The 26,230-nt window shown below is 41.7% G+C and overlaps 1 protein-coding gene across 1 annotated transcript; it reads left to right on the plus strand.

The window, feature by feature from the left end:
- Positions 1–248: 248 nt before the first annotated feature.
- Positions 249–25,666, plus strand: LOC137096524 (cytochrome P450 2F2-like). The gene is made up of 9 exons (XM_067466084.1): positions 249–552; positions 3,092–3,254; positions 16,096–16,245; positions 16,952–17,112; positions 19,410–19,586; positions 19,742–19,889; positions 21,275–21,459; positions 23,125–23,266; positions 25,461–25,666. The coding sequence occupies exons 1-9, from the start codon at positions 376–378 to the stop codon at positions 25,643–25,645; spliced, it is 1,488 nt and encodes a 495-aa protein (XP_067322185.1). The 5' UTR covers positions 249–375; the 3' UTR covers positions 25,646–25,666.
- Positions 25,667–26,230: the final 564 nt, after the last annotated feature.

Here is a 26,230-nt window from a genome sequence, read left to right on the forward strand (position 1 = left end):
CCTGGTTGTGCTGATGCCAATCTTGTGTCTGCGTAGGTTGCCTATGTTGGCAGGAGCTCCCTTAAAACTGCAGCCATCAGATGGCAGAATTCTAGGTCTAATCCATTCCATTCTAATTTGTTTGCGCAACCCTCAGCACATTACAATTAAACATCTTGGGTAGGCCAACAGAATATGATTTGACTGTGAATTTTTTAAATATTTGGAATAATATATAATGATGTTATTAGGAAAGAAGAACAGAGAGAGAGAGAAAACAAGAGAGAGGGAGGGAAAGAAGTGCCATCATCCCTGAAGAAAGAAGATTCAACCATTTCCTTTCAATATCTCCCATAGTTGGTGGAAAATATTCAAGGTTAAAGAAAAGACATCAGAATGGCAGAGATCCAGTTATCTTTGAGTGTTTTGCTGCCAATTCTTCTGCTGCTATACTTCCTGAAACTACTGTGGTCACGAAGACATTACCCACCGGGACCTCTTGCCTTTCCCATCATTGGAGGTCTATGGCGAATTGCGTTCGAAAAGGGATTTGATGGCATGACGGCGATAAAGGTACTTTTAACTAATTAAGCTATAATTTATGACTCTGAAAAATACACTAACACTGTCAATAACAATAACTTATCAGCAAAAAAAAATCTGTGAATAATTTTTATGATATCAATTACCACAGATTAGCAAAAGAAAAGTCCTCATATAATAATTCTAATTATTCATTGCCTCCTTTGGAGGGTCTTCTAAAGATGTTGAGCAGGTCTTATAGCCGAAAAGTTTGCAATTATAATGCAGATTACAGATGATAGTTTGATATTTGTGGAGGTACCAAACAGATTCTTCCATTCTTTTCTATCATTGTCTACAAAGTCTGCACTCAAGAAGTTGAGTTACCAAAAAACCCCAATATGTAATGTTTCAAGTAGGTTTTAAGTGTTGGGCCAAATTCATAGACATCCTGGGCCACAGGTTGGACAAGTCTGTCCTAGACAATACAGCAATTGCGTGCTACTGCTGAAGTCCAAAAAATAACTTTCCCCACCTTTGCTTAATGGCCCTAGGAATCCCTCAGCGGTCCAAACAGCACTTGAACGTAGAATGAACAGAATGCAGTGTTCTGTGAGAATAGCTCTGTTCATGCAATGAGGCTTCTTCCCTCCCTTTGCTCTGTGTTACCCTCAATTTTTGGTCCACAAACCTGAAATGGATGGTCCTCCAAGTCTGCAGAGCAATTTTGATGACATGAAAGGAACAGGGGGAGAGAACATGTTCCTTCCCAATTCCTTTAACAGAAGCAGTTCCATCAACAGAACAACTTCACTAAAACTATATTATCACTCCCTAAGGACATCAGGCAGGCCCCTACTCTGGCAGTCTTCAGGAGGAGTTTGAAGACGTGGTTGTTCCAGTGTGCCTTCCCAGAATAATGATCCCATAGCACTTTGTCCCTCCAAAGCACCTTATATTTTAGGTCTGCTCGTATGTCTTCCACAAATGCCACTATCACCTTCTTGTCCATGTTCCAGCACTATTCCAATTTTAATTTTTTACATTTGGCCTTCCCACAGTTTTAATTGTATGTTGTATTATTGATAATGTTATACGTTTATCGTTTATGTTTTATTTTAATTGCTTGTATTGTTGTGATTATTGCCTGTATTGTTGTGTTTGGGCTCGGCCTCATGTAAGCCACACCGGGTCCCTTGGGGAGATGGCAGCAGGGTACAAATAAAGTATTATTATTATTATTATTATTATTATTATTATTATTATTGTATGAAGAATGTAGTGCATGTAAAGATGAGGGTAGCATGTGGACTGTTCTTATTGGCTGCTTGCGTTTGTGCTGTTTACTATCCATCACAACTTTGGGAGGGGACAATTGGCTTGGGCCCCAGATCCAGAACAATGTTGTCAATGTCTATCAGGCATTGGTAAAGACTGGGGGGGGGGGGGTTCCCCTTAGGGGGAACCCGGGTGCTCCCATCCCCTTTGTGGTCCTGCCTTGCCAAGTGGCCTTTCTCAAGCAACAGGTCAGAAGGGGTAGTTCATGGATCTGGGTTGGTCAATATCTGGAGCTGGGACTCATATGGGACCATCCTTATAATGTAGGTGTAAACAAGTTTTGACCTAATTTGTTCAGAAATTTTTATTGAGCTTGTTATATGTTCATCCGTATTCATTGTGGTGGTTATTGGCAGGACGTCACCCCTGGACATGCAATATCCTTCGTTGCCTATCTGTAGGTCTATAAATGCAACAGTGGGTTTTGTCAACTCTAGATAGGCAACAAAGTGGGAATTATAGCATATCCATTAATGATAGCTTGAGTTATCACTACTCTCTGGTGGCACAGTGGGTTAAAGCCCTGTGCCGACAGGACTGAAGACCGACAGGTCGCAGGTTCGAATCCGGGGAGAGGCAGATGAGCTCCCTCTATCAGCTCCAGCTCCTCATGCAGGGACATGAGAGAAGCCTCCCACAAGGATGATAAAAACATCAAATCATCCGGGCGTCCCCTGGGCAACGTCCTTGCAGACGGCCAATTCTCTCACAACAGGAGCGGTTCCTCCTGACACGACCAAAAAAATAAATAAAAATGGGTTGCTATCTATATCAAGCAGAGTGTAGCATGACCAGTGCAAAATAAGCTTGTGATAGAAATATGGAATAAACACTGAAGATGTCCTTGAAAAATTTAAAAAGGAAAGGCTTACATAGACTGTTTCTGGAAGTTCATCTCAAATAGAAAAGGAGACAAAAGATTTCCTGCATTTTACAGAGGAGCCCCATAAGCTTGCTTTCATGTGTGGCTGTAAGCCATCCTGAGGCAAGGGTTCCACAGATCCCCCCTTTCTTGAGAGGAAGGGTCGATGAGTTGGGAATATATGAGGAAGGGTTTGAGAGAGACCATTCCAGAATTAAGCCTTTGTGATAAAAGTCAGCTGTAACGGGAATCAGGGCACATAAATAGGAGTTCTTCATGGGCAGAAACTTCAGAGGTAAAGATCTGAAGATGGCTAGCATTTGATTTATTTTTCTGAAATAGTTTGCTTCATGTGTTTATAACTTTCTTCTTGTTTTGATCCAAATGCAGGCAGCAAAACAATATGGAAATGTTTTCACTTTTTGGGTTGGCCATTTTCCTTTGGTATTCCTGTCTGGATTCGATGCTGTGAAAGAAGGACTGGTCGATCACGCAGAAGGATTCTTGGATCGGGGGTCAACTCCATTTTATGAAAAAGTATCAGAAGGAAAAGGTAAGTTGTGAAGAGTTGCACCAGACTTTTCCCCGGAGATATAATATGCAGACAGGAGAAGATTTTATCTGTTAGAAACTGCACCATAAAAAATAACACTTCAAGCAAAAGCAGTTCACTCTTATCCAGAGAAGAGGAGAAACTCAATAATCTGCAATTTAAGACTATAAGTATTGAAAGATTATCCAAAGCTATCAGATCTGGGTTTAAATCATTTTCATTAAGCATTTAGAAATCATGCATTGACTTGGCACCAAGTAGGCACAGGGGCGGCTCAACCCATTACGCAAAGTAAGCATTTGCAGTATACTTGATTTTGCCCAGGGGTGCTCTTGGGGGAAAATAGACCTGGACATGATATCGAGCTACTTTAAGCAGGGTCCCCTCAACAGAGAGGGACCCGAGGACTGCGCCAAAAGGGTCCTGGATACCTTGGTGAGGCCAGGAAAATTGCCAATCCATGATAAAATATTAAAAATAATAATGCCCCATCAAGGTGGAAGAAGTTTCCAGCAACCGAAGTGTTTTATTAGTGATTCAGCTGATATCGGATGCATTGCAGGAATCATTCCACTGCAAGCATGCCAGTACAAAGAATACAGACATATTTATAGTAAAAATACAAAGGAAAACTTTCCGGCCAGCTTCACGCTGATTGGCTGAGGCTGGAACAGCTGGGAGGAGGCTGGGCGGCCCGCCCCTGCTTTGGCCCAATCAGTGCGTTTCTTCGCCTCTAGAGGGCCAATGAGCGCCCTCCGCTCGCCTCGCAAGATGGGCAAATCAGGAGAGAGGAGGCGGTACGGCCGTGAAAATGGAGGGGGGGGAATGATGGGATTAGGAGTTGCCAGCAAGCCTTTGTCTCAGGCCGGCAAGGTGTGAGCTTTGTAAACAAAAGTCTTCCTGTTTGAAATGACTTTGGGGGAAAGACAATATTGGGTCAGACAGCGGACCTCAAAAGGGGGGATCAACGCTGCCTTTGTATGATTTAATCAATCTTTTTTCCAGGTTTCTGTTGACTTCCTCTCCCCGCTAGACATGCTCAGAGGGCGAGGAGTGGGAATCAACAGATATTGTTTCATGCAATGAGTCAATCAGGGAAGAGCTTCGGGGGAAGCAGAGAGTTTCCCCCCGAGCATTGCAACAACTTCTGGTCACCTTTTTGTGGGGTAAAGGTCAATAGTAAAGGCAGGGGAGCATATTACATTTCATACGATACACTTTTATACATAGTTCATAAGGGGAACCCCATCCCACCCCATAAGGTTTGTTTCAATATTCGATCTTTATTATAACCCAAACTGGAGATCCCATGCTCTTAGGAAGGGCGTGTGGAAGCAGAGGTTGCTAGCAGTTCAAATCAAGCATTGATAGAAAGTTCATGGCCAGGGTTGTGGCAAACAGTCCAGTCCACGCAGCAGAGTCATGGTTTCAGGCAGAAGCCAGCAGATGGGCGCTGAGTTAATCAATAACAGAATCCATCGCTCAGCCCTTGGGGAACTACAACTCTCACAAAAGGGCAGAAGTCCCAAGATCCAGCCATTTCCCAAAAAGCCTCATGGGGTTCTTGTTGTTGTCAGTGCCTTGGCAATGTGGCCAAGACTTAACCCTTGTTGTGTAGTCTGGTGCCCTTGCCCTTTGCAGAACTATAAGTCCTTATCCCTTAATTTTGAGGGGGGGAGGAGGGTGATGCCTGACATCATTCCCCCCTTCGAGGCTGGAAAATGGTCATGTTCATTTTCCCAAGCCTCGACAATTCTTTAGCACCCGGGGCCTCTCTCTAGACAGATTAGATTGTATTCCGTTGATTATTTTTGAGGCCCAACTTAAGCAACAGCAGCAGGACCCAGCAGGGTGTGAGAGACCAGTAGCAGAGTGTCCTTTGGGTTGGAGTAATAAAGATTGAAGTAAGAAGGTGAAGGCGGCGGAGGCAGGGGATGATGGAGTCTGTGATGGTAGTCAGCATGGAGCACTCAGGGGTCCCGAGTGAGTCCCCAATGGAGAAGGATGGCACATGGTGGAATTCTCCCATCTGGCCGCAGGCAGTGGTCCACAGGCCTCCTGGGGGCGCTGCCTCCTCCCTTGGCACTTGGGGGAGGGAGAAGATGGGGCACAGCTTTGCTACCCCTCCCGGCGTGGTGCCTCCTGGTGACCGCAGACAGGTCCGGCTCTCCATCATCACAGAGACTCAGGGGTAATGTCTAGGACAGTCAGAAAGAAAGTTTACAGCCCCCCTCCGCCCCCCCTTCCCGGCCCTAGGGTAGTTAGTAGGGAAACAAAGGGAAAAACTTCCATACCTAGTGGGGACTGCAGCGGTCCTTCTTGGGCCAACCCCTCGCACAGCCATCCTTCCTTCACTGTGGGATCCTGGATGCTCCTCCTGCGATGGCATTCCCCCGTGGGGGCTCAGATCAGCCTCAAAGGGGGGGGGGCTGTCTCTTCTGGGTGGCGTGGCATGGTGGTCTGGTCCTGCTCCTGCATCATCTGAGTCCCAACTGCCACACGGAAAGTCCATAGAGCGCCTCACCCAGGTAGTTGTCCTTAGCGGCAGGAGTGGATTATGGGCCCCACAGTTGTTTCGGTGATGTTTCGGTGCTTCTCTGTGCGGGGAAGGCCTCCTCGGACCCTGCTACCCCTCTCATAATTAAGGCAGTTAGAGGGATAATTAAAACATCCACATACATGCACTCAGGGAAAAGGGAGGGAGGAAGGGCCAGGAAGAAAAAAAAGGCATTGGAGGGACTGTGTGTGTGTGAGAGAGAGACTTAACCATAGATGTGGGTGAAATGTCAGGAGGGAATGCTTCTGGAACATCCCTTTCTTAGGTTTGGGAGGAAAGAAGTAAGAGGAAGCAGCAGGATTTCCCTGGGGGATAGAGGAAAGAATTCACAGAATATTGGCTTCTTAGAAGAAGGGAAGGGGAGAGGGAGAGAGAGAGAGAGAGAAAGAGAAGAGGTATGGATTTCAGAGACATTTTACAAGCACATGGAGACCTGGTTCTTAGAGAGGGGAAAAGTAGAGAGGAAGGAGAGAGAAGAGGAAAAAAAACAGAAAATGGGTTTTGTAGTTGCCCAGAAGAGAAGAGGAGAGCTGGAGATTCAAGGGGGGCACAAAAAGGGGTCTTGGGTCAGGGAAACCAGGGGAGAGAGAGAGACAGACTTTTTGCAAGGCAGCTGAGTCACATCAGTGGCAGGGTCTCTCCTGGTGGGGAGAAACACACAAGGCACTGAAGATTTAGCTTTAGAAAGAAAGGGATTTGTAGTAGCTTGGTGAAGAAGGGAATGAGCAATGCCATCTGAAGGAAGGAAAAGGTGGCACAGGGGAAAGCAGGAGAGGAGGAGAACAAAGAATTTACTTCCCATCCCCTTTTCAGAGAACTACCCATCCCTTAGTGCATTTCCTCAAGGAGCAGTAAAAAGTAGAAGGGGCATATAATTCAGACATATCATGAATAGGAAATAGGGAAATGGAGGGGCTAGAAAGGGAAGGAAGGAGTCAGGGAGAACCCTGTGGGGGACGGGAACTGGGAATGGGATGGTAGGGAAGGAAACAAGCAATTTCTTCAAGGGAGGGGGTGAAGGGTCTGGAGGGGGGTTTCTGGGAGAAGGGGGGCCTTGTGGCCTTCCTTTTGCATGATCAAAGTTGGGCACAATCTCCTCCCTCCACCCACCCTCCGGCTTTGGTCAAGAAGCATGAAACACAAGTGAGTTCTGCCCACTTGGCCCTCATGGCGGCCCCACTGGGGCTCCAATCCCCCATACAGTGGTCCAACTCCAAGGCTGGACAGGGAATGAGCTCAGAGCTGCCAAGAGGGGGTCAAGTGGCTTGTACCTCCCAAAGAACTTTTGGGGCCACTTCTCGGAGAGTCGCACACACTAGAGCTCCGCAAAGTGTGTGAGCGATGGAGTGGATCGGGTAGAGCTTGTGCTCCCTTCCCAACTGTGGATTGAAGCAGAGGGAACAGCGAAACCGGGAGGGTCAGCCGACGGTCCAAAAGGGGATCTTCTCCTCAAGAGGAGACCTCCAAAAGGACCCAGTATTGGCCCCAAGGTACGGCGGATCACTCCAAAACGCAGCAGCTGAAAAGCTTGCATATCTCTGGCCACATGCTCTTTTAAACCAAGAAGGAGGAGAAGGAGGTAAGAATATTAAATAACTAAGAGGAAAGAAGAGGTTTCGGAAGAGATCTTTAAAGATCTTTCCCAAAAGAGGAGAGAGGATAGAAGAGAAAATAGCTACGGCTAACGTGGAAAGGAAGAAAGGAAGGAGGTGGAGGGACTGAAAGTGGAAGTCCAAACAAATATATAAGGGAAAGAAAGGAAAGAAGTGAAAAGAAATAAGAGTGGAAAGCAACTCAGAAACTTATGAACTCAGGAACTCAGGAAGGAATTTAAAGAAGGAGAGTAAGGGAAGAAGAAAGTGATTATCAACAACTAAGTTGGAATATATATATATATATATATATATATATATATATATACACACACAATTCTGAAGTTGTAATAGGGACCAGTGGAAATTTAAAGAAACAAAAAGAAGAAATCCCACAGAAAATGTAAACGGAAACGTGGTATCTGAACAGATAGATGACTATATAAATATATAAATATACAGGAATACATTTGAGTAAAATTGATTACAAGGCTGGCAAAGAAATTGATAAAGATAGTCTGACCTTGAAGCAAGTGAATGTTTTGACGAGAAGGCAGAGAGGAACCTGAGGGGAGGAGGATCGTCAGGGGAGACGACCTTGGAGATCCCTGTTGTCGCGTTCGGGAATCAGTGCCATCGCGCCGCCCCACTGCCCCTGCCAAGTCGAGGCAAGGAGGCAGAGAAGAGGGCGCGTGGAGAAGCCGTGCGAGAGCGAACGAGAATAGGAGGAAGGAGGGGGAGCCAGAGGAGGAAAGAGGGAACACGAGAGAAAGCGCAAACAACGCGAGAGTTAAGAAGATCAAGAAAATAACGCGAGAATAGGATAAAAGACGCGAGACTTGGAAGGAGAGAAAAACCAGGAAGTGGGAAGAGAAAACATCGCGAGAAGACGAGAACCAGGAACCAGGAAGTGAAAATAACAAATTAATAAAAGAATAAAACACAATAAGAACAATACAAAAGAAAGAGGAAGGCGAGAGGGGCCACAGAGGAAGAAATACAGCGAGGATAAAGAAACCCAGAAAGAGAACAAAACAAGATTAAAGGCATACAGAGAAAATAAAGGAACAACTGCACATTAAGAAGATGTACAACACAAGGAACAAAACAGAGAAGACTGACAAGACAGAGAAGAGTGAGAAGGGTGATAAAGAACAAAAGGAAATGAAAAGTACTACAAGAAGAGTCTCTCTGCCAGAGGAACAATCACTGAAAGACTTACTTGAGAAAATGACAGAGAAAGTAATGAAGGAGATACAATCAGTGAAGGAGAAACAGGATGCGGCACAGAAAGCATCTCAAGAACAGATGGTGGATCTGAAAAAAGAAATAAAAGAGGAAATTGGAGGAGTAAAAAGAGAACTAACACTAATACAACAAGAATTTAAAGACTTGAAAATGGAAAAGACAGAAATTAAGAAGACACAGGAAGCTATGCAGGTAAAAATTAGACATCTAGAACAGAAAACAACAAAATTAGAGGAAAAATTCGAAAAGATGGAGGCGAAAGAGCTGGAATTCCAATTGAGACTGAGAAATATTGAAGAGGACCCTAAAGAGAATATAAGAGATAAAGTGATCGATATTCTAGCGGAACTGCTAGAATATACAGATCAAGAGATGCAAGACCAAACAGACAGAGTGTACAGAGTAAACACAAATTATGCAACAAGAAACAGAGTAGCAAGAGACGTCGTGGTGCACTTTGCAAAGAAAACTACAAGAGATAAAGTTTTAAAAGTAAACAACAGGAGAACAGTATACTATAAAGGGAAAAAAATCATCATTTTGAAAGAATACCCAAACACGGTGCTAACGAAAAGGAGAAAATACAATTTCCTAACAGAAGAATTAAAAAGACGAAGAATAAGATACAGATGGGAACGAGAAGAAGGTCTGATGGCATCCTATGGAGAACAAAAATACTGGATCAAAAGCGTCGATAGAGCAAAAGAATTTCTAGAAAAAATAAAACAGGAGGAAAAAGAAAAAGACAAAGACCCAACAAAAGGAAAAATGAAGAAAAAAGAATTAGAAGAAAGAACAAGGGAACAAGAGAGGGAGGAAGAAGAGAGGGAGTTGAATATGGAAAAGAGAAACGACAAACAAAACCTGGATGGACCTAAAGAAGAGGACATAAGAGAGGAAGGACCCGGAGAGATCGAAGAAGAGGAAGAAAGGGAGAAGGAGGAAACAGAGGAAGAGAGGAGCGAAAAGGAAGAAGGGACTAGAGAAGTAGACAACAAACAATGAAAGAGCTAAAACTATACTAAAATAATATTAATGGACTGAATTCGCCGAATAAAAGAAATAAAGTTTTCTATAACCTAAAAAAGAAAAAGTCTAATATTATAGCACTTCAAGAAACACATATAAGGGGAGACCACATAAAATATTTGGAAAACAAAAGCTTGGGCCAGTCATTCATATCTTCAGCAAAAGAGAAAAAAAGGGGAGTAGTAATATATGTGAACAGGGACATTCCAGCGGAATTAGCATTTAAGGATGAAGAGGGAAGATTTCTGGGGGTAAAGATAAAAATACATGAACAGAAAATTCTAATCTGTAATATCTATGCGCCCAATGACTCCAAGATAAAATTCACAGAAAAATTAAAAAAAAAAGATAGAGGAGCAGGAATACGACCACTTAATAATTATGGGAGACTTCAACGGGGTGATGAATAGGGAATTAGATAGGAGTAAGACAAACTATACCACAAAGAAATCTAAAGACAAAGGAAACCTTCCAAACATAATGATAAGAATGATGGAAAAATTAAACCTAAAGGATGTATGGAGAATAAAAAATGGTAACAAAAAAGATTATACACATTATTCGGCCAGATTTCAAAATTGGTCTAGGATAGATATGATTTGGACAACAGCACAAATGATAGGGAAAATAATGAGTTTCAAGATCTTGCCGAGGATTGACTCAGATCATTGCCCCCTGGAACTAAGGATAGAGTTAGGGGACAAAATAAGAAGATGGAGATTAGATGAAAATTTGATAAGAAGAGAGGAAGACATTGAAAGAATCAGAAACAAATTAAAAGAATATTTTGAATTAAACGATAATACAGAAACAAGTACATTAAACCTGTGGGAAGCAAGTAAAGCAGTAATGCGGGGCCACTTTATACAAGAAAAAATAATCAGAAATAAACAAAAAACGAAAAAGATGAATGAAATCAAGAGAGAACTAGAAAAGGAGGAAATGAAACTCAAAAAAAGCCCAAAAAATAGAGAAGTAAATAGTAAATTAGAAAATTTACGTAAACAATTAGAACTATTGGAATTAGAAGAAAAAGAAAAACAATTAAAGTATATAAGACAGAATTACTTCATGAACGCAAATAAGTCAGGAAAATGGCTAGCGAATAAGCTACGGAAAAAAAGAGAGAAAGCTCATATAACCAAGATAAGAGACAAAGACAAAATATACACTCAAGAAAAGGAGATTAGAAGCCAATTCTTTAATTTTTATAAGAAATTATATCAGAATGAGAAGATAGATAGGGAAAAGATATACCAATATTTAGGGAAACAAAAAATTCAAAAGATCTCAGATAAACAAAGGGAAACACTTAATAAGGAAATATCCGAACAAGAGATAAAAATGGCAATAAAAAATCTAAAACCAAATAAAGCACCAGGCCCAGATGGGCTGTCATCGGGCTATTACAAAACTTTCCAACAGGAACTCATACCATACCTGAAGAAAATAATGAACAACATAAGAATATATAAAGAAATACCAAATTCCTGGAAACAGGCCAATATATCAGTAATACATAAGGAAAATTCAGATCCGGAGGAAGTTAAAAATTATCGCCCTATATCGCTACTTAATGTAGACTATAAGATTTTTAGTAGTATTCTAGCGGAAAGACTAAAAACAATATTGGAAACATATATAGAGGAAGACCAAGCAGGCTTCCTGCCTAACAGACAACAAAAAGATAATGTGAGGACAGTAATAGATTTGATCGAGTACTATGAAATTTATCATCAAAAGAAAGTAATGTTCATGGTCGTGGATGCTGAGAAGGCATTTGATAATGTCAATTGGGATTTTTTTCAAATTTTTAATGAGGGAGATTGATATGGGGTATTATTTTTAAAATTCGGCGGAAGCAATTTATGAGGAACAAGAGGCCAAAATTATAATTAATGGACAAGAAACAGACAAGATCCAGATAGAAAAAGGAACCAGACAGGGTTGTCCCTTATTGCCATTAATATTTATCTTATCACTAGAAGTACTGCTAAAAAGAATAAGAGAACAGAAGGCCCTAGAGGGTGCTAGAATACAAGGATTGGACTACAAATACAAAGCGTTCGCTGATGATATAATTTGTATTATAGAGAACCCAAAGGAAAGAACAGGAAATTGGCTAGAAGAAATAAAAAACTATGGGGAAGTGGCAGGGTTTAAAATAAATTTGGAAAAAACAAAGGCAATAACAAAAAATATTGGGGAAAGGGAAAAGGAAGAGATACAAAAGAAATGGAATGTGCAGATTGTCCCAAAAATAAAATATTTAGGGATTCAGATAACAGCAAAAAATCTACATCTCTTACAAAATAATTATTTAAATAAATGGAGGGAAATTAAAGAGGATTTTGAAAAATGGAAAAAGTCAAATTTATCATTAATGGGAAGGATCGCTACGATCAAGATGAAAGTCTTGCCAAAAATGATATTTCTATTTCAGAATTTACCCATAATCAGGAACATGAATGTGATTAAAAAATGGAACATGGATATCACTAAATTTATCTGGAACAATAAAAAACCCAGGATACACTATAAAAATTTAATAGAACAAAAAGAAAAAGGTGGATTGGCTGCTCCGGATTTAAAAACATATTTTGAAGCTTGTGCCCTAACATGGGCCAGAGACTGGACCATGTTAAAGAAAAAGAAATTACTAACACTAGAGGGGATAGACTTAAGAGCAGGATGGCACCATTACATTTGGTATAAAGGGAAAGAAAAAGAAAAAAAAATCGGTAACCATTTTATAAGGTCTGCAATTTTAAAAGTGTGGGAGAAATATAGATTAAAATTATACAATAAGACACCAATTTGGGTATCACCCTTGGAGGCGACCCAAAGGAGGTGCCTGGGGTGGAATGACTGGCCTGTTTATGGAGAAATACTAAAATCTAAACAAGGGGAGATAGAAATAAAAGAACAACAAGAATTAGTTCTAATTGACAAAAATATATCATGGCTCCAATACTGGCAAATTAAAGAAAAATTTAAGTTGGATAAGAAAATAGGATTTGCACAAGGAAACGAATTCTGGGATGCCATTATGAAAACAGAAAGGAAGGTAATAACCAAGCTATACAAAAAACTACTAGAATGGTACCTGGAACAAAATGAGGAGAAAAACTACATGAGAAGATGGAACGAAAATATACAAAGAAATATCAGAAAAGAAGAATGGAAAGAAATTTGGAGAAAAAGATTAAAATATGCATAAGCAGTAGAGCTCAGAGAAAACTGGGTAAAAATATCACAAAGGTGGTATTTGACACCGAAAAAATTAGGTAGAATATACAATAATACAAGCACGGCCTGCTGGAAATGTAGGAATAAAGAAGGGTCCTTTTTCCACGCATGGTGGATGTGTGACAAAGCGAGAAAATTCTGGAGGGGAATACATAAGGAAATTCAAACTATGTTGAAAATACAATTGCCATTGAAACCGGAGATCTTTCTGTTGGGGATGTATGATAGAAAATTGGAGGAAAATAAAGATAAAATACTATTTTTGATATTGACAGCAGCAAGGATGTGCTACGCCAAAGTATGGAGGCAAGAAGAGATCCCAGAGATAAATGATTGGATAACAAAAATACTGGATATAACGAACCTAGACAAGCTAACCTTTCTATTGTTAAAGAACAAAGAAATCAAAAGGAAAGAAACGGACTGGAGTGATGTTACAGAATATCTAAAAAAGAAGAAAAAAGAAATAGTATTATAAGAAATACAAAAATAGACTGAACTACATTAAAAAGAGGGAAAGAAGAAAATTCAAGAACATAAATAACAAGAAGATTGACGAGATTCTCTGAAGATACCAGGAGGTCAACTTTTAATCCTAATCTTTTCTTTCTTCTCTCTTACTTTCTCTCCCTTCTTTTTTCTCTCATTTATCTTCTTTTCTTCTCTCTCTTTGTTTCTTTTTCTTTCCTTTTTTTCTTCTTTCTGCTATGTTTTATGAAAACCTCAATAAAGAATATTAAAAAAAAAAGAACTTCTGGGGCCACTTCTCCATGCTATACTTTACCACACTGGCTTGCGTCAACAACCACTCTGCCAGTATCTTTCCTAAAGGTGTTTGTGGTGGAACAGGACGTTTGATCCCAGACCGGCAGACGCTCATTCCTTTCGGTCAGCCCCACAGTCCAGCGGCTAACGGAGGAGTTGTGCCAACCGCAACACTAACAACCTTCCGAAGGTGCCTGACCTGAGGACTCCGAGCGATCCAACAGCTGAGCGGACTGGTAGACTCGAGGGGAGAGCTCCCCTCCTTACACAGCCCTTTCAGCCCCGCAATGAACGAGTTAGATTGCAAGGTCCGGACCTCAAACGCCTAGATGACCGCCCCCCTCAACCAGGATTTGTTACCGAGTCCCAGAATCCCTCTTCCTAGTTGGGCTTGCTCCGAGGACTAGACAGACGAACCTAGAACCCCTCTACCTGGCAAATCTTGGGGAGCAACACGGTTGCTTTGGCTTACCCTTCAGACATCTTCCCCCTTCACGTCGGTTGCCCCTCCTCCTGGAAGTCCTTTGGCAAAGGCTTCCCTGGCACTCCTTTGTACTGGAAATCCAGGTCAGAACTGGGAGGAAATTGGCTGTGGGAGAATTTGTAGTTTTGTCAGAAAGAAAGTCCAAATTGAGAGAGGCACCTCTGTTCCCAAGCCTGTTCCTCCTAGTAGCCTGGCCCGGAAATCCTGGACCAAGGTGCCTGCTTGAAAATTTAGGCTATAATTTGGTCTGGACCTTCAAGCAGGAGTCCCTTCGTGGTATAAGCCAAATGATATCGAGCTACTTTTAGCAGGGTCCCCTCAACAGAGAGGGACCCGAGGGCCTCACCAAGGTATCCAGGACCCTTTTGGCGCGGTCCTCGGGTCCCTCTCTGTTGAGGGGACCCTGCTAAAAGTAGCTCGATATCAGACATATACGAGATGTAGTTACTAGGATGTATAGTTCACCTACAATAAAGAGCATTCTGAACTCCACCAATGATGGAATTGAACCAAATATGGCACACAGAACTCCCACGACGAACAGAAGATATATATCAGTGATTGGTTTGGGGGGGGGGGGCAAAATACTGTTCACTTACAGTTGAAAATTACCTAGGGCCGCCTCTGAGTAGGCACATTCATTATCTCATGTGCACATCCTCATACCAAAGACTCTCCTGAAGACTGTTAATTGGTGAGTGTAATAAAGCTGTCCCGGCACACTTCCTTAAAGTAAATCTTTATTTACATCTATATACAGCAGAGTTACATTGCAGTGTCTGCATCTGCTTCTGTGCCAAGAATAGTATTTGCCAAACCTTCTCTGGCCAAAAGATTTTCCATATACATATACCATTGTGAACAGTTGTTGTCAAACAGTCTTTCCACAACGCTCAGTGAATTTATGCTGGCCATCTCTGCTCACTGCTCTCCTCAGCCACTCTCTCTTGGCCCACTGGAGATGCAGCCTCAACTCCCATCCTCCAGGAAACTTCTGCACACTTCTGTGACCCTTGGCAGCCCAAGATTAAGCCCAAGCCAAGCAACACCCACTGCCCCCGGTGGCACAGTGGATTAAAGTGCTGAGCCGCTGAGCTTGTTGACCGAAAGGTCGCAGGTTCAATTCCGGGGAGCGGCGTGAGCTTCCGCTGTCAGCCCTAGCTTCTGCTATGCAAATGTGAGTAGATTAATAGGTACTGTTCCGGCAGGAAGGTAACGGCGCTCCATGCAGTCATGCCGGCCACATGACCTTGGAGGGTCTATGGACAACACCGGCTCTTCGGCTTAGAAATTGAGATGAGCACCACAGCCCAGAGTCAGACATGACTGGACTTAATGTCAGGGGACTACCTTTACCTTTTCTTAAGCAACACTTACAGGCTTTCCGGCAGTCACTCCTCAGCATTCCTGGAATTCTGGTCTGGGGTCTGCCCATCTGTCACCTCGGCAACTCTCATGCCATAAATCACCTTCAATCCTCGTGTAGCAAAAGAGTGCTGGGCCCATAACCATTGTTAATTGGTGAGTGTAATAAAGCTGTCCCGACACACTTCCTTAAAGTAATCAATCAGCTTTATTTACATCTATATACAGCAGAGTTACATTGAAGCTTCTGGCTCCGGCAAAACAGCATTCAAGAAGAAAAATGCTTAGCTTTCTCACTCTATCAGCAATAGATACGCCTCCTTCACATTCCATTGAAGCATCCGGCCTCACATACAGGAAGCAGGAAATGAACACACATATACCTTTCTAGGATACATACAAAAGTCTGGTTTGTTAACTCTAGACAGTATTACATACACATGCTTACAGCTTTAAAAACACACTTTGAAAATCTACTATATAAACCAAAACACAGTACCAACAAATACTTGATCAGTTTTTTTTTTGCATATTGAATCTTGATGCCCTCAGGTATTGCATTTGCAAATGGTCATGCCTGGAAGCAACAGAGACGGCTTGGCCAAATGGTTTTGACGAAATTGGGAGCTGGGAAAAGAATCATGGAAGACAAAATAGAAGATGAAGCCCAGCAGCTTGTAGAGATTTTTGCAAGTCAAAAAGGTTTGTAATATGAGGAGATAATGCTGGCACGTGTCTTGTTGCTACTAAGAGTTTGTAACCTACTTTTCCTAAGTTTTGGAAAGGATCAGGGCTGTTTCTGTTGCAGCTGACACAGTTAATTGAGTGGTTAATTGAGTGTATTGTTATCTCATATATATAGTAAGCCACAGTGTGTTTGTACTTTGAGCATTGTGTTCTAAGCTTTGCTTGAGGGCTCATTCTAAGCTGAAAAGCCTTTGTTTGATGCCAGGAGCTGTTCCTGAAGATAAAGCTTGTTGAGGGCAAGACAAGATCATTCTACGGACAACTGAGTAAGAGAGACTGTATATTGCTGTTGTTATAAGTCTGCATATCGCCGTCTGCATCTTGAATGAAGAGAACTCACCAAAAATATTGTTTTATGTTATGTTTTGGTGAGAGCAATTTTTCTGTCTTGTTTTTGTTTGCTGTGAATACAACTTCTTTTCATTTCTACTTAAAGTGAAAGACTCATGTTCTTTCTTTTATGAGTTACTTTATCACACTTAGAGTTACAAGGGCTAGAGTCATTCTGCGGGCTACTTACGCTAAACACTGACATGTCTCTGCCGGCAGAAACCAATATCTCTGTTGTGAAATTTATCATATTTCATTGATTTTTTATATAAAAATAAGTGATCAGTAAATTCCAATAGTTGAACTGATATTAATTAGATTTCATTTGCAGGGAAACCATTTGATCCAATACTGTTCATCACCAATTCAGTCTCCAATGTGACATTTTCCCTGATGTTTGGATACCGGTGGTCTGTTGAAGACCCAAACTTTGAGAAGCTGATTAAATCCAATGAGTATATGTTGAGTTTTGGACTAACTATCTTTTATGTAGTAAGTAACACCCCCCCCCCCCCCCGCACCCCTGATTTCACTTGGGAACATTCAGAAAACCTTTTCAGTAGTGGTTTGACTGTTGGACCTCATTAAAGGGAGGCCAGAAGACAGCCTGAAGAGGTAAACCCTCACAAATTAAACTAGGAAAGTAAATATTTGATTTCATTCTCAAGTGTGAGGATAAATGCTTTCATGGAACAGAGCTTACATTCTATGAGCATTCAGCACCAATGCACATGTGGTACTCTCACCTGTTATGCATCTTCACAACTGAGTAAAGGATTTTTGTAGTCCTTTATGACTTGGTGTATCTAAAGTTATATAGCATAACAGATCAAGTAAGATCCCAAAATATTTCTGAGAATAATTCTGTACAGCAGTGGTTCTCAACCTTTCTAATGCCACAACCCCTTTTTGTGGTGACCGCCAACCATAAAATTATTCTTGTTGCTACTTCATAACTTCAATTTTGAATTGTAATGTAAATATCTGATATGTACTTTGGATTTTCATTCATTGGACCAAATTTGGCACAAATGTCTGATATGCCCAAATTTGAATACTGGTGGTGTTGGGGAGGAGGGGGGGGGGGATTGATTTTGTCATTTGGGAGTTGTAGGTGTTGGGATTTATAGTTAACCTACAATGAAAGAGCATTCTGAACTCCACCAGTATTCACTGAATCAAACTTGGCATACAGAACTCCCATGACCAACGGAAAATACTGGAAGGGGTGGGCATTTACCTTGAGTTTGGGAATTGTAGTTCACCTACATCCAGAGAGCACTGTGGACTCAAACAATGATGGATCTGGACCAAAGTTGGCACACAGATCCAACATGGCCAACTGTGAATACTGATGGGATTTGTGTGGGATTGACCAAGATTTTGGGAGTTGTCGTTCGCCCACATCCTTGTGCATTTTTCTAATGGGAGCATTAATAAAAAAAGAGGAAAGATTGACTTTTTTCTAATAAATAGTGTTACAAATTACCTAAGCGGCTTCTGCTGCTTCTCCTGATGCTACTGGGCCACTCTCAGTCCCATGTCATGTGGGCGATTTCCCCCTGCTTTGAAGGGACTCACTAGCATGAGCCTCCCTCCAGCCTTGCGTGCTCTCCCTCAACGCGCATCCGCACCACACTGCTATGCACAGAGCACAGCTACTCTCCCCTCATCGCTTGTAGCCTCAGAAACAACTCTTCCCTTGGCTGAGAGGCCGGCTGAAAGGTTGGCCAATCACAGCAGGAGGAGGGCTGTTGGTGGGAGGATTCGCCATCTATTTCCAAAAAGGAAGAGAAGCACAGGCAGAGAGATCTTCAGTCTTCTTTGCCAAAGGGGTTCCTAAGACCATCAGAGATATGTGTTTTCTGATGGTCTTTGGCGACCCCTCTGAAACTCTCTCGCAACCCCCCAGGGGTCCTGACCCCCAAGTTGAGAAACACTGCTGCACAGAAATACACACATGGTTTCTATGTGTGTGAGTGTAAAATCTGTGCATTTGTGCAAGGGCAGTTGCTGTGAAGAGAGAAGGTTTCTATTCAGTCTAGAGCAGGCATGGGTAAACTTTGACCATCCAGGTGTTTTGGACTTCAGATCCCACAATTCCAAAACACCTGGAGGGCTGAAGTTAGCCCATGCCTGCTCTAGAGCATCCTAGTTATAGAGAGAAATGTTGCAATCATCTGGCAGAAATGTTAGCCAAGAAAACCAAACACTCATTTCTCTGCAAGGATTTTTCTGAATAGATGCTGTGGGTACTTATATCTGCTCTTGAAAGGTTGCATATCACTTTCAGCATGTGCTTTGCCCCATCCTCCTGCTCTCAAATGTTTAAAGAGACTAAGAAACCATCCAGAATAAATGAAAAACACAAGAAAAAAAAGAAAAATAATGATAATTAAAACTTCCAGGGAAATACACAAATGAAAGAGTTTACAGCATCATCTGGTAAAACCAGCTAAGCAAGTTCAGAGCAAAATTATGAGTAGGGATTGGAGAAATATTATTTCTGTTTGCAAAGTGAACTAAACCTGGGAAATAGAAAAGCAGCTGAGAAAATGGGAGAACAGACAATTACTCGGGAAGAGAAAGTTCAGAATATATTGTGGAAGAAAATGATGGAAGAAGGGAGCAGGTATCCTCCTCCTCCTCACCTCCATTCTTTTCTTTACAGTCAGGAAATTTAGCTATCTCAAAATAATGTGTGTGTGTCAAACCTGCTTTGGCCAATGAACTGTCTTTCCTTGCCTCCTCCAGAATAATGGCAGGCTTTTTGCTTTCATCTATTGTAGCTGTATGAATTGTTCCCATCGATCATGGACCGCCTTCCGGGGCCTCATAAGAAGGCATTGGAGAGCACAGAGATGCTGCTTTCACTATCAAAGGAAGAAATACGGAAACATAGGGAGCAAGAACCCACACAGGAGCCACGGGATTTCATTGATTACTACCTGAGTGAAATGGAAAAAGTAAGTACTGGATCGGCTTTCTATTCATCTTTAAATGGGGTTATTATACGTCAGCAGGTGACATCCAACTTCAAGACGTGCACACATATACAAGAGGAAAGGCAGCGTTGAAGAGTGGCTTTCCGATCAGTCAGAAATTCTACTTCACATTTCAGGAGAAGAATAAGAATGATCCTACCTCTGCCTTGGATGAAGAGAACCTGATTCACTCCATTCACGACATATATTTTGCTGGATTGGAAACTATCAGTACACCTATGAAATGGGCACTTCTCATTTTGGCAAACCGTCCAGATGTCCAAGGTAAAAATGGTCATTGTGCAACACAAACAAGGGGCTACTACCGATTTCAGTTGTGCCAACAGTATTTTAAATAGAAATGTTGTAACTACCATTACAGGATATGTTCTAAATGAAGGAGAAAGACGATTTGTGATTAGTTGAACAAATAAAAGAAATTGTGGACAAACAAAGAAGGAATGGCTGATGAATGAATAAAAAATAACATTTGATAGCAAAGGTTTACTGAAATTAGGTTAAGAGAACTTTCTGCAGAAAGTATGTGGATAATGGCAAAAAGTAAGAATTTGCCTCAAAGTTGGGAAAAGTTACCAAAAAGGAAGAATGCAGGCGGTATCAAAGGTGAAAAATGGATATGTTTATCCCTGTGGGTAAAGAAAAAAAGAGCATGTACTAAATGAAACAGTTTATGCCGGAAAAAAGATATGTATGTTAACATATCAGGAGCAATTAGCACAAAAGTATCTACAAAGTTTGACACAACCCTTTTGTATCAGGTTATGGTAGCCAGATGCACACACAGGGCCTTTTTTATATCGCTGTCATGGGGTCCATACAACCCTTCTATGGGAAGGGATACATGAAATGTCCCCATTTGCATGACCTGTCAAACATATTCAGGGCATATTCAGCAGGGGAAAAGGACTTTATTCAAGCCCAAAATGTCTTCTGTCAAGTAAGAGTACTGTTACACATGTCTCAGTAAATCTCTCAAGGATATCCCAATTGATTTCTGCAAAAGCAATACAATCTAAATGGAAATGGTTGCAGCAAACTGGCTTTGGACCAAGTCTCAGTAGGCATGAGTAGGTCCACCGCTGTCATTCTAGGGCAGATCTTTCCAAACGTTTCATATTTGATTCAAATAAGCATATGGTTCTTATAATCTTTACTGTATAAAAGAAAATTGGACATTCTCCTTGCACACTTCTTATGTACTACAGTTGATTCTTATGTAGCATCCACTATAGCTGCTCCGTGTAGTCTTGTGGTTTTGTTTAGAATGCCTTCCTTCCTGTCTGAAGGGGGTTACATTGGGTGCCCCTTGAGGGTCTCTCTCAACTCTGTGCTTCCCTTCCTACCGCACTGCCCAGTCCCAATGGATTGAAGGGAGCATGTCCTGGGGAACTGCCAGGGACTCTTCCCTGTTCCCTTTCCTCTCCGCACTCTGCACTTCATGAAACTGTTTCAGTGTTAGGACATGGTTTTTAAAAAGTTCTCATCAGTCAAAGAGATATATAAAAGTGAACTCTTTTGAGGAAAAGTAGAACATAAATATAATAAATTCATTGTGATCGACTCATGGGTATAATAAAAAATCTTTCAGTAGTTATTCATTTTTGAATATTTGAAATAAAGCTTTCATCCATTTCCATACATTTCCTCAGATAAAATCTTCAAGGAGATTGAAGATGTTGTGGGCTCCTCTAATATCTGCTATGATGACCATAAAAGACTGCCTTATACTCATGCAGTGATTCATGAAATCCAGCGTTACAGATATCCCATCCTGGTAGGAGCTGCAAGGCAAACTACCAGAGATGTCCACATGAGAGGTTACATCATCCCAAAGGTACAGCTGGAAGTTTTAGCTGCATTCTGTATCCCAAGAACAAAGATGTTTGAAGGATGTCATTTTGAGAGATGTATCCACACAGACAGAGCTAGCACAGGATAATAGTGTTGGAATGTGATTCTGGAGACCAGGATTCAAATCACCAATTGACCATGGAAATCCATTGGGTGACTTTGGCAAGTTTCAAGCAGAAGAAGAAAAGGCAAATCTCCTCTAAACAAATCTTTCCAGAAACACTCCATGGCTGATGTGAGCCTTCAAGTTGTTTCCCAATTATGGGGACCCTAAGGTGAACACATCATGGGGTTTTTCCTGCTCGAATTTGTTCAGAGGAAGCTTGTATTTGACTTTTTATGTGGTTTCAAGTTTGGCTATCATAGCATATCTGCCTTGCCATGTGAAAGCTCAGTTCGTTTTGTTTCTTTCCCATGATTCATGTCGCGATATCTAAGACATCTAAGTGATACTTGCTTCCTCATTAAATCCTCTGGATTTATCTACATGTTAACTTGTCATCCAATAATTGGTCGAATGGTTCTATTCTTGTTACAACTAATCCAGAAGAATTTTGTCCATGTTTTGGACATTCTTGGATGGTTCATAACTATTTGTCCATACCTTGTTCCGGGGATCTCCCGGTATCAGGGCTAAGGTCTTTTTAAACCCAAGTAAGGTATGCCAAGACTATATTATAAAGAAAACTAAAGTCTTTCAAGGTTTGCCCAAAATATCAGAATTGCAGTACACAGCTGAAGTAACAATAAACACAAGTCAAGGTCAAGAGTCCAAGTAATGCAGACAAGCTGAGTACTATAGAAGCAGGTTAGGTGCAAGAACAAATGATAGCCAAGGTTACAGTCCAATAGTTAGAAGCCAGGACATCACCTATCAGAATTCATAAAGCAAGACTAAAAGTCAAGAGTACAAACTGAAGTGAGAGTTCTGAAGTCATTCCAGATAGGGATACAAATTGTAGTCCAAGTCCACAAATCAAACCAGGAAGTCAAAATTCAGAGTCAAGGATTCAGGTCTGGATCAGGATTACGGGAGCCAAGGTCAGAGTTCATTATTCTACCCAGGGGCAGTAGAGTCAAGATCCAGGACTAGGGTACAAAAGGTGCATCATTATCTGCTGCCAAAGAGCTATTCTTTTCCAGACACCATTAGATCTCATGAGATCTCAGCTACTGCTCATTTCAGCAAGCCTGTACAGATAATCACAGAAGTCTGTGATGTTTTCCTTAAGGAAGAGGTCAGATTAACCCCTTCCAAGATTGCTCCAAATACTGGAAGAGTCAATCTCTGCTAGAGCCCTCCACAACCTTTGATGTTTTGGATTTCAACTTCCACAATTAATAATAAAACTTATTTATATTCCACCTCATCTCCCTGGAGGGACTCAGGGTAGACTGGCTGAGATTTCTGGGGGTTGAAGTCCAAAACAACTGGAGGACCAAAGATTGGGAAACACTGAGTTAGATCAATGATGTAACACAACCATCATATAACTAGGTGAGTGTAGATTTGCAGTATGGAAGCATCTCAGCAACTGCAAAATACATGGTTAGGCTCTCAGGCAGCCTATTTCCACTGAATCTCAGTTCGAAGGGAGAGATGTGTGTGTGTGTGTTTACTTGTCTACTAATTGTTTCTTTCTTTCAGGGGACATACATTGTACCCAATCTACGCTCTGTTCTTCTTGACGATGAGTACTGGGAAACTCCACACAAATTTAATCCCAACCATTTTTTGGACAAGGATGGAAATTTTGTCGCTAGAAAAGAATTTCTGGGATTTAGTACAGGTAAAAGTACTGGATGACCTCAAGCAGTTCACAGACTCTCAATATCAGAGGAATGCAACCCAATTCCTTCAACAAATCTTGCTCAAAAATCCCCAATATTGGTTAGCTTCAGGCTTACCGTATGTCCAATTGATTTGAAGACACATGACAACAAGAAATTAGGTTATGTATGGGCGAGTACAACAACAAAACTTTATTACAGCCACTGACCAGCACAAAGCAGGGCACAAGCACTCTGGGAGGGGAAGGACAACTCCCCAGTAAAGCAGTTATTTAAAAGTAGATTAGAAAACAGTTTAAAATCACATTTTAAAACACAGGATATTGTAACAAGTATGGAACCGAAGGAGGGCGGGGCGAAGGGGAGAGATTGATAGGAGGGGTCAAAAACACTGGGGGGGGGCACTAAAGGGGAAGGGAGGGGCACATTACGAGTCTAGTAGCATTTCAGCTGTTACATTTTGCTCTAACTATATTCTCAACAGGGTGTTGCCTTGTGGGGTCTATCATCATCCGTCTAATTTTAGTTATTGTAGTGTTAGAGTCCGAAAGCAGCAAGTTGAAATAATATTTTCACTGCATTTGGGGTATTTTAGAAGCTATGGCCTAATGAGTTTAGATCTAAGATCTCTGTAGAACATGCAATGAAGAAGCACATGCTCCTTGGTTTCTACATGAGCAGACTCACAGGGGCATAGTCTCTGCTTGAAGGGGGTCTTCCAATACCTCCCCTCCAATACAGCTGAAGGGAGGGCATGGCATCTTGTCAGGGTAAAAGCTCTTTGCTGTTTGGGCACCTCTAGGTCTTTTAGGTATGCCATGGGGGCAATGAGGTATTTAGTGGCTTCCCTAACAATAAAGGCTGGGGAACAGGCTAGATCAGATTGGCGCTCTATGCCCAGGATCTGTTGCTTAATGAGATCCTTGGCTTGATCCCATCTCATTTTTAACTATTGGTCTTGGGAGAAACCAATAGTTGCAATCTTTGCTGCCACTGTTTTAATCCTTGTGGACTGGAAGTCGTCTCTCATGGTTAGGGGAGAAGGATAGATGTAGCCAGTAATTGAGAATAATTGTCTATATTCTCACTTCCATTTTCACAAAGCCTGTCTCCAACCGCAGGGTGGCGTTAGAGACACATCTGGGAGCCTGTAGAGCTGCTCATAGAAACTTCGATTAGGCACAGTTTAGTTTGAGAAGGGTCCAAGCTGGACTCCATACAGAATTTGTGAGATTGGTTTTGCTTCAAAAAGTTTAAGTGCCGCCGGTTTAAAGTGACCTCTTCCCATCCTGAGATATCTTAAGATAGCGGATGAGCTCTTTTGTGCGGTCTCTGCTGTATACTCTGTGTGAGTTTTCCTGCTGTTACTGCTATGGAGGGTTACTCCCACGTATTTAAAACTTGAGACCTGCTCTATTTTGTTTCCATCTATTCTCCAGTTGTGCTTCTTGGGTCATTTAGCAAACACCATAATTTTAGTTTTCTGAAAGTTGAGATGCAGCTTTACTTTACTTACTTTACTTAGGTGATCCCTCATTGTCCAAGTAGGATTGTTTTCCAAGATCGGTGTACTGGTGGTGGGTGTGTAGGTGACTTGGAGCCCTATTCTTGATTTGCATCTTCTCCCTCAGTGAGGGCTGTGAGGGCATTGGTTTCCAGGTGGAAGGTGGTCCCAGTTGGGGTTGGCTTGACGCGCCTTCCTGGCAGTAATTTGTTAATGCTCTCAGGACTCTTTTCAGTCCAATTTGAGTTCTAGAAAGAAGAACTGCATCATCAGCATAAAGCAGGATGGAATTCGCTCTATTATATGTTGGAAACCCTGTTCAAAACCATATTTTTTAATTAGTGATTTCAACACTACCCAACCCACCCAGTCAAAGGCAATTATCCAATGCAATTAATGCCTACTTGAGCTTTCTCGTTTTTGGCACTCTCTGTAATGTTTATCAGTCTGTAGACCAAGTCAGTGGCAGAGTCTCCATCTCTTGAAGTTTTTAAACAGAAATTGGATAGCCATTTGTCAGGTATCCTTTGATTTTGTGACATGGGCTTACCCATTGGCTCCTCTTCCAACTGCATGATTTATACCATTGTATGATCAATCCTTATGCATTCATAGTCTATTTTTCAGCTTTTATCCTTATTTGCTCAATTGAATATATGCTCATCCCCTGCCTTTGTCTCCCCATGCAGGGCCTCGGTCATGCTTGGGGGAACCTGTGGCCAGGATGGAGCTATTTATCTTCTTGACCCGCCTGCTGAGGGTATTCAATTTCCAGCCTCCTCCAGGAATAAAGGAATTCACTGAAGAACCTGCAAAGAACTTATCAGCATCACCCCAACCCTTTAAAGTGTGTGCTATTCCTCGCAATAATTAATCATAAAACATTCAAGAATAATTACAATTACTTCTTAATCATTGCTGTATATTTAAAGCAAATCCCCCCTTCAATTAATTTGATGTTCCCAGACCTCTTCTCTATCTCTAGAACCTCTAACAAATCTGAGACATTGCTCAAGGCTAAATTAATTTTATTTCATTCTGTTTGGTGTTATTGTACCTATTGCTCAAATGAAAGAATTCTTGCTATGGATATCCATAGGCAGAGGCGGCCCTAGGCAATTTTCAACGGTAAGCAAACAATATTTTGCCCCCCCCCCAACTAATCATTGATATATATGTTCTGTTCATCGTGGGAGTTCTGTGTGCCATATTTGGTTCAATTCCATCATTGGTGGAGTTCAGAATGCTCTTTGATTGTAGGTGAACTATACATCCCAGTAACTACACTTGCCGCACTTGCTCCCTTGCCTGGCCCGCTTTGGGTCCGGAGGCGTGCCTGAAGACCCCAGCATGTGCACCAAAATCACCTCTTCTCCTGACTTTCTCCTCAGCCATTGAGACCAAGAGAGAGAGAGAGAGAGAGAGACAGAGGTGGAGATGCCCACCTTTCCTGAAGGTA

The sequence above is a fragment of the Anolis sagrei genome, chromosome 3 (assembly GCF_037176765.1).
Source record: "Anolis sagrei isolate rAnoSag1 chromosome 3, rAnoSag1.mat, whole genome shotgun sequence".
NCBI lineage: Eukaryota > Metazoa > Chordata > Lepidosauria > Squamata > Dactyloidae > Anolis > Anolis sagrei.

Excerpts from the sequence above, each read along its gene's own strand:
- LOC137096524 (XM_067466084.1), top strand. The coding sequence starts at position 376 with ATGGCAGAGATCCAGTTATCTTTGAGTGTTTTGCTGCCAATTCTTCTG. Across the intron at positions 16,246-16,951 it reads GATTTTTGCAAGTCAAAAAG|GGAAACCATTTGATCCAATA; the intron begins GTTTGTAATATG and ends TTTCATTTGCAG. Across the intron at positions 19,587-19,741 it reads ACCTGAGTGAAATGGAAAAA|GAGAAGAATAAGAATGATCC; the intron begins GTAAGTACTGGA and ends TTCACATTTCAG.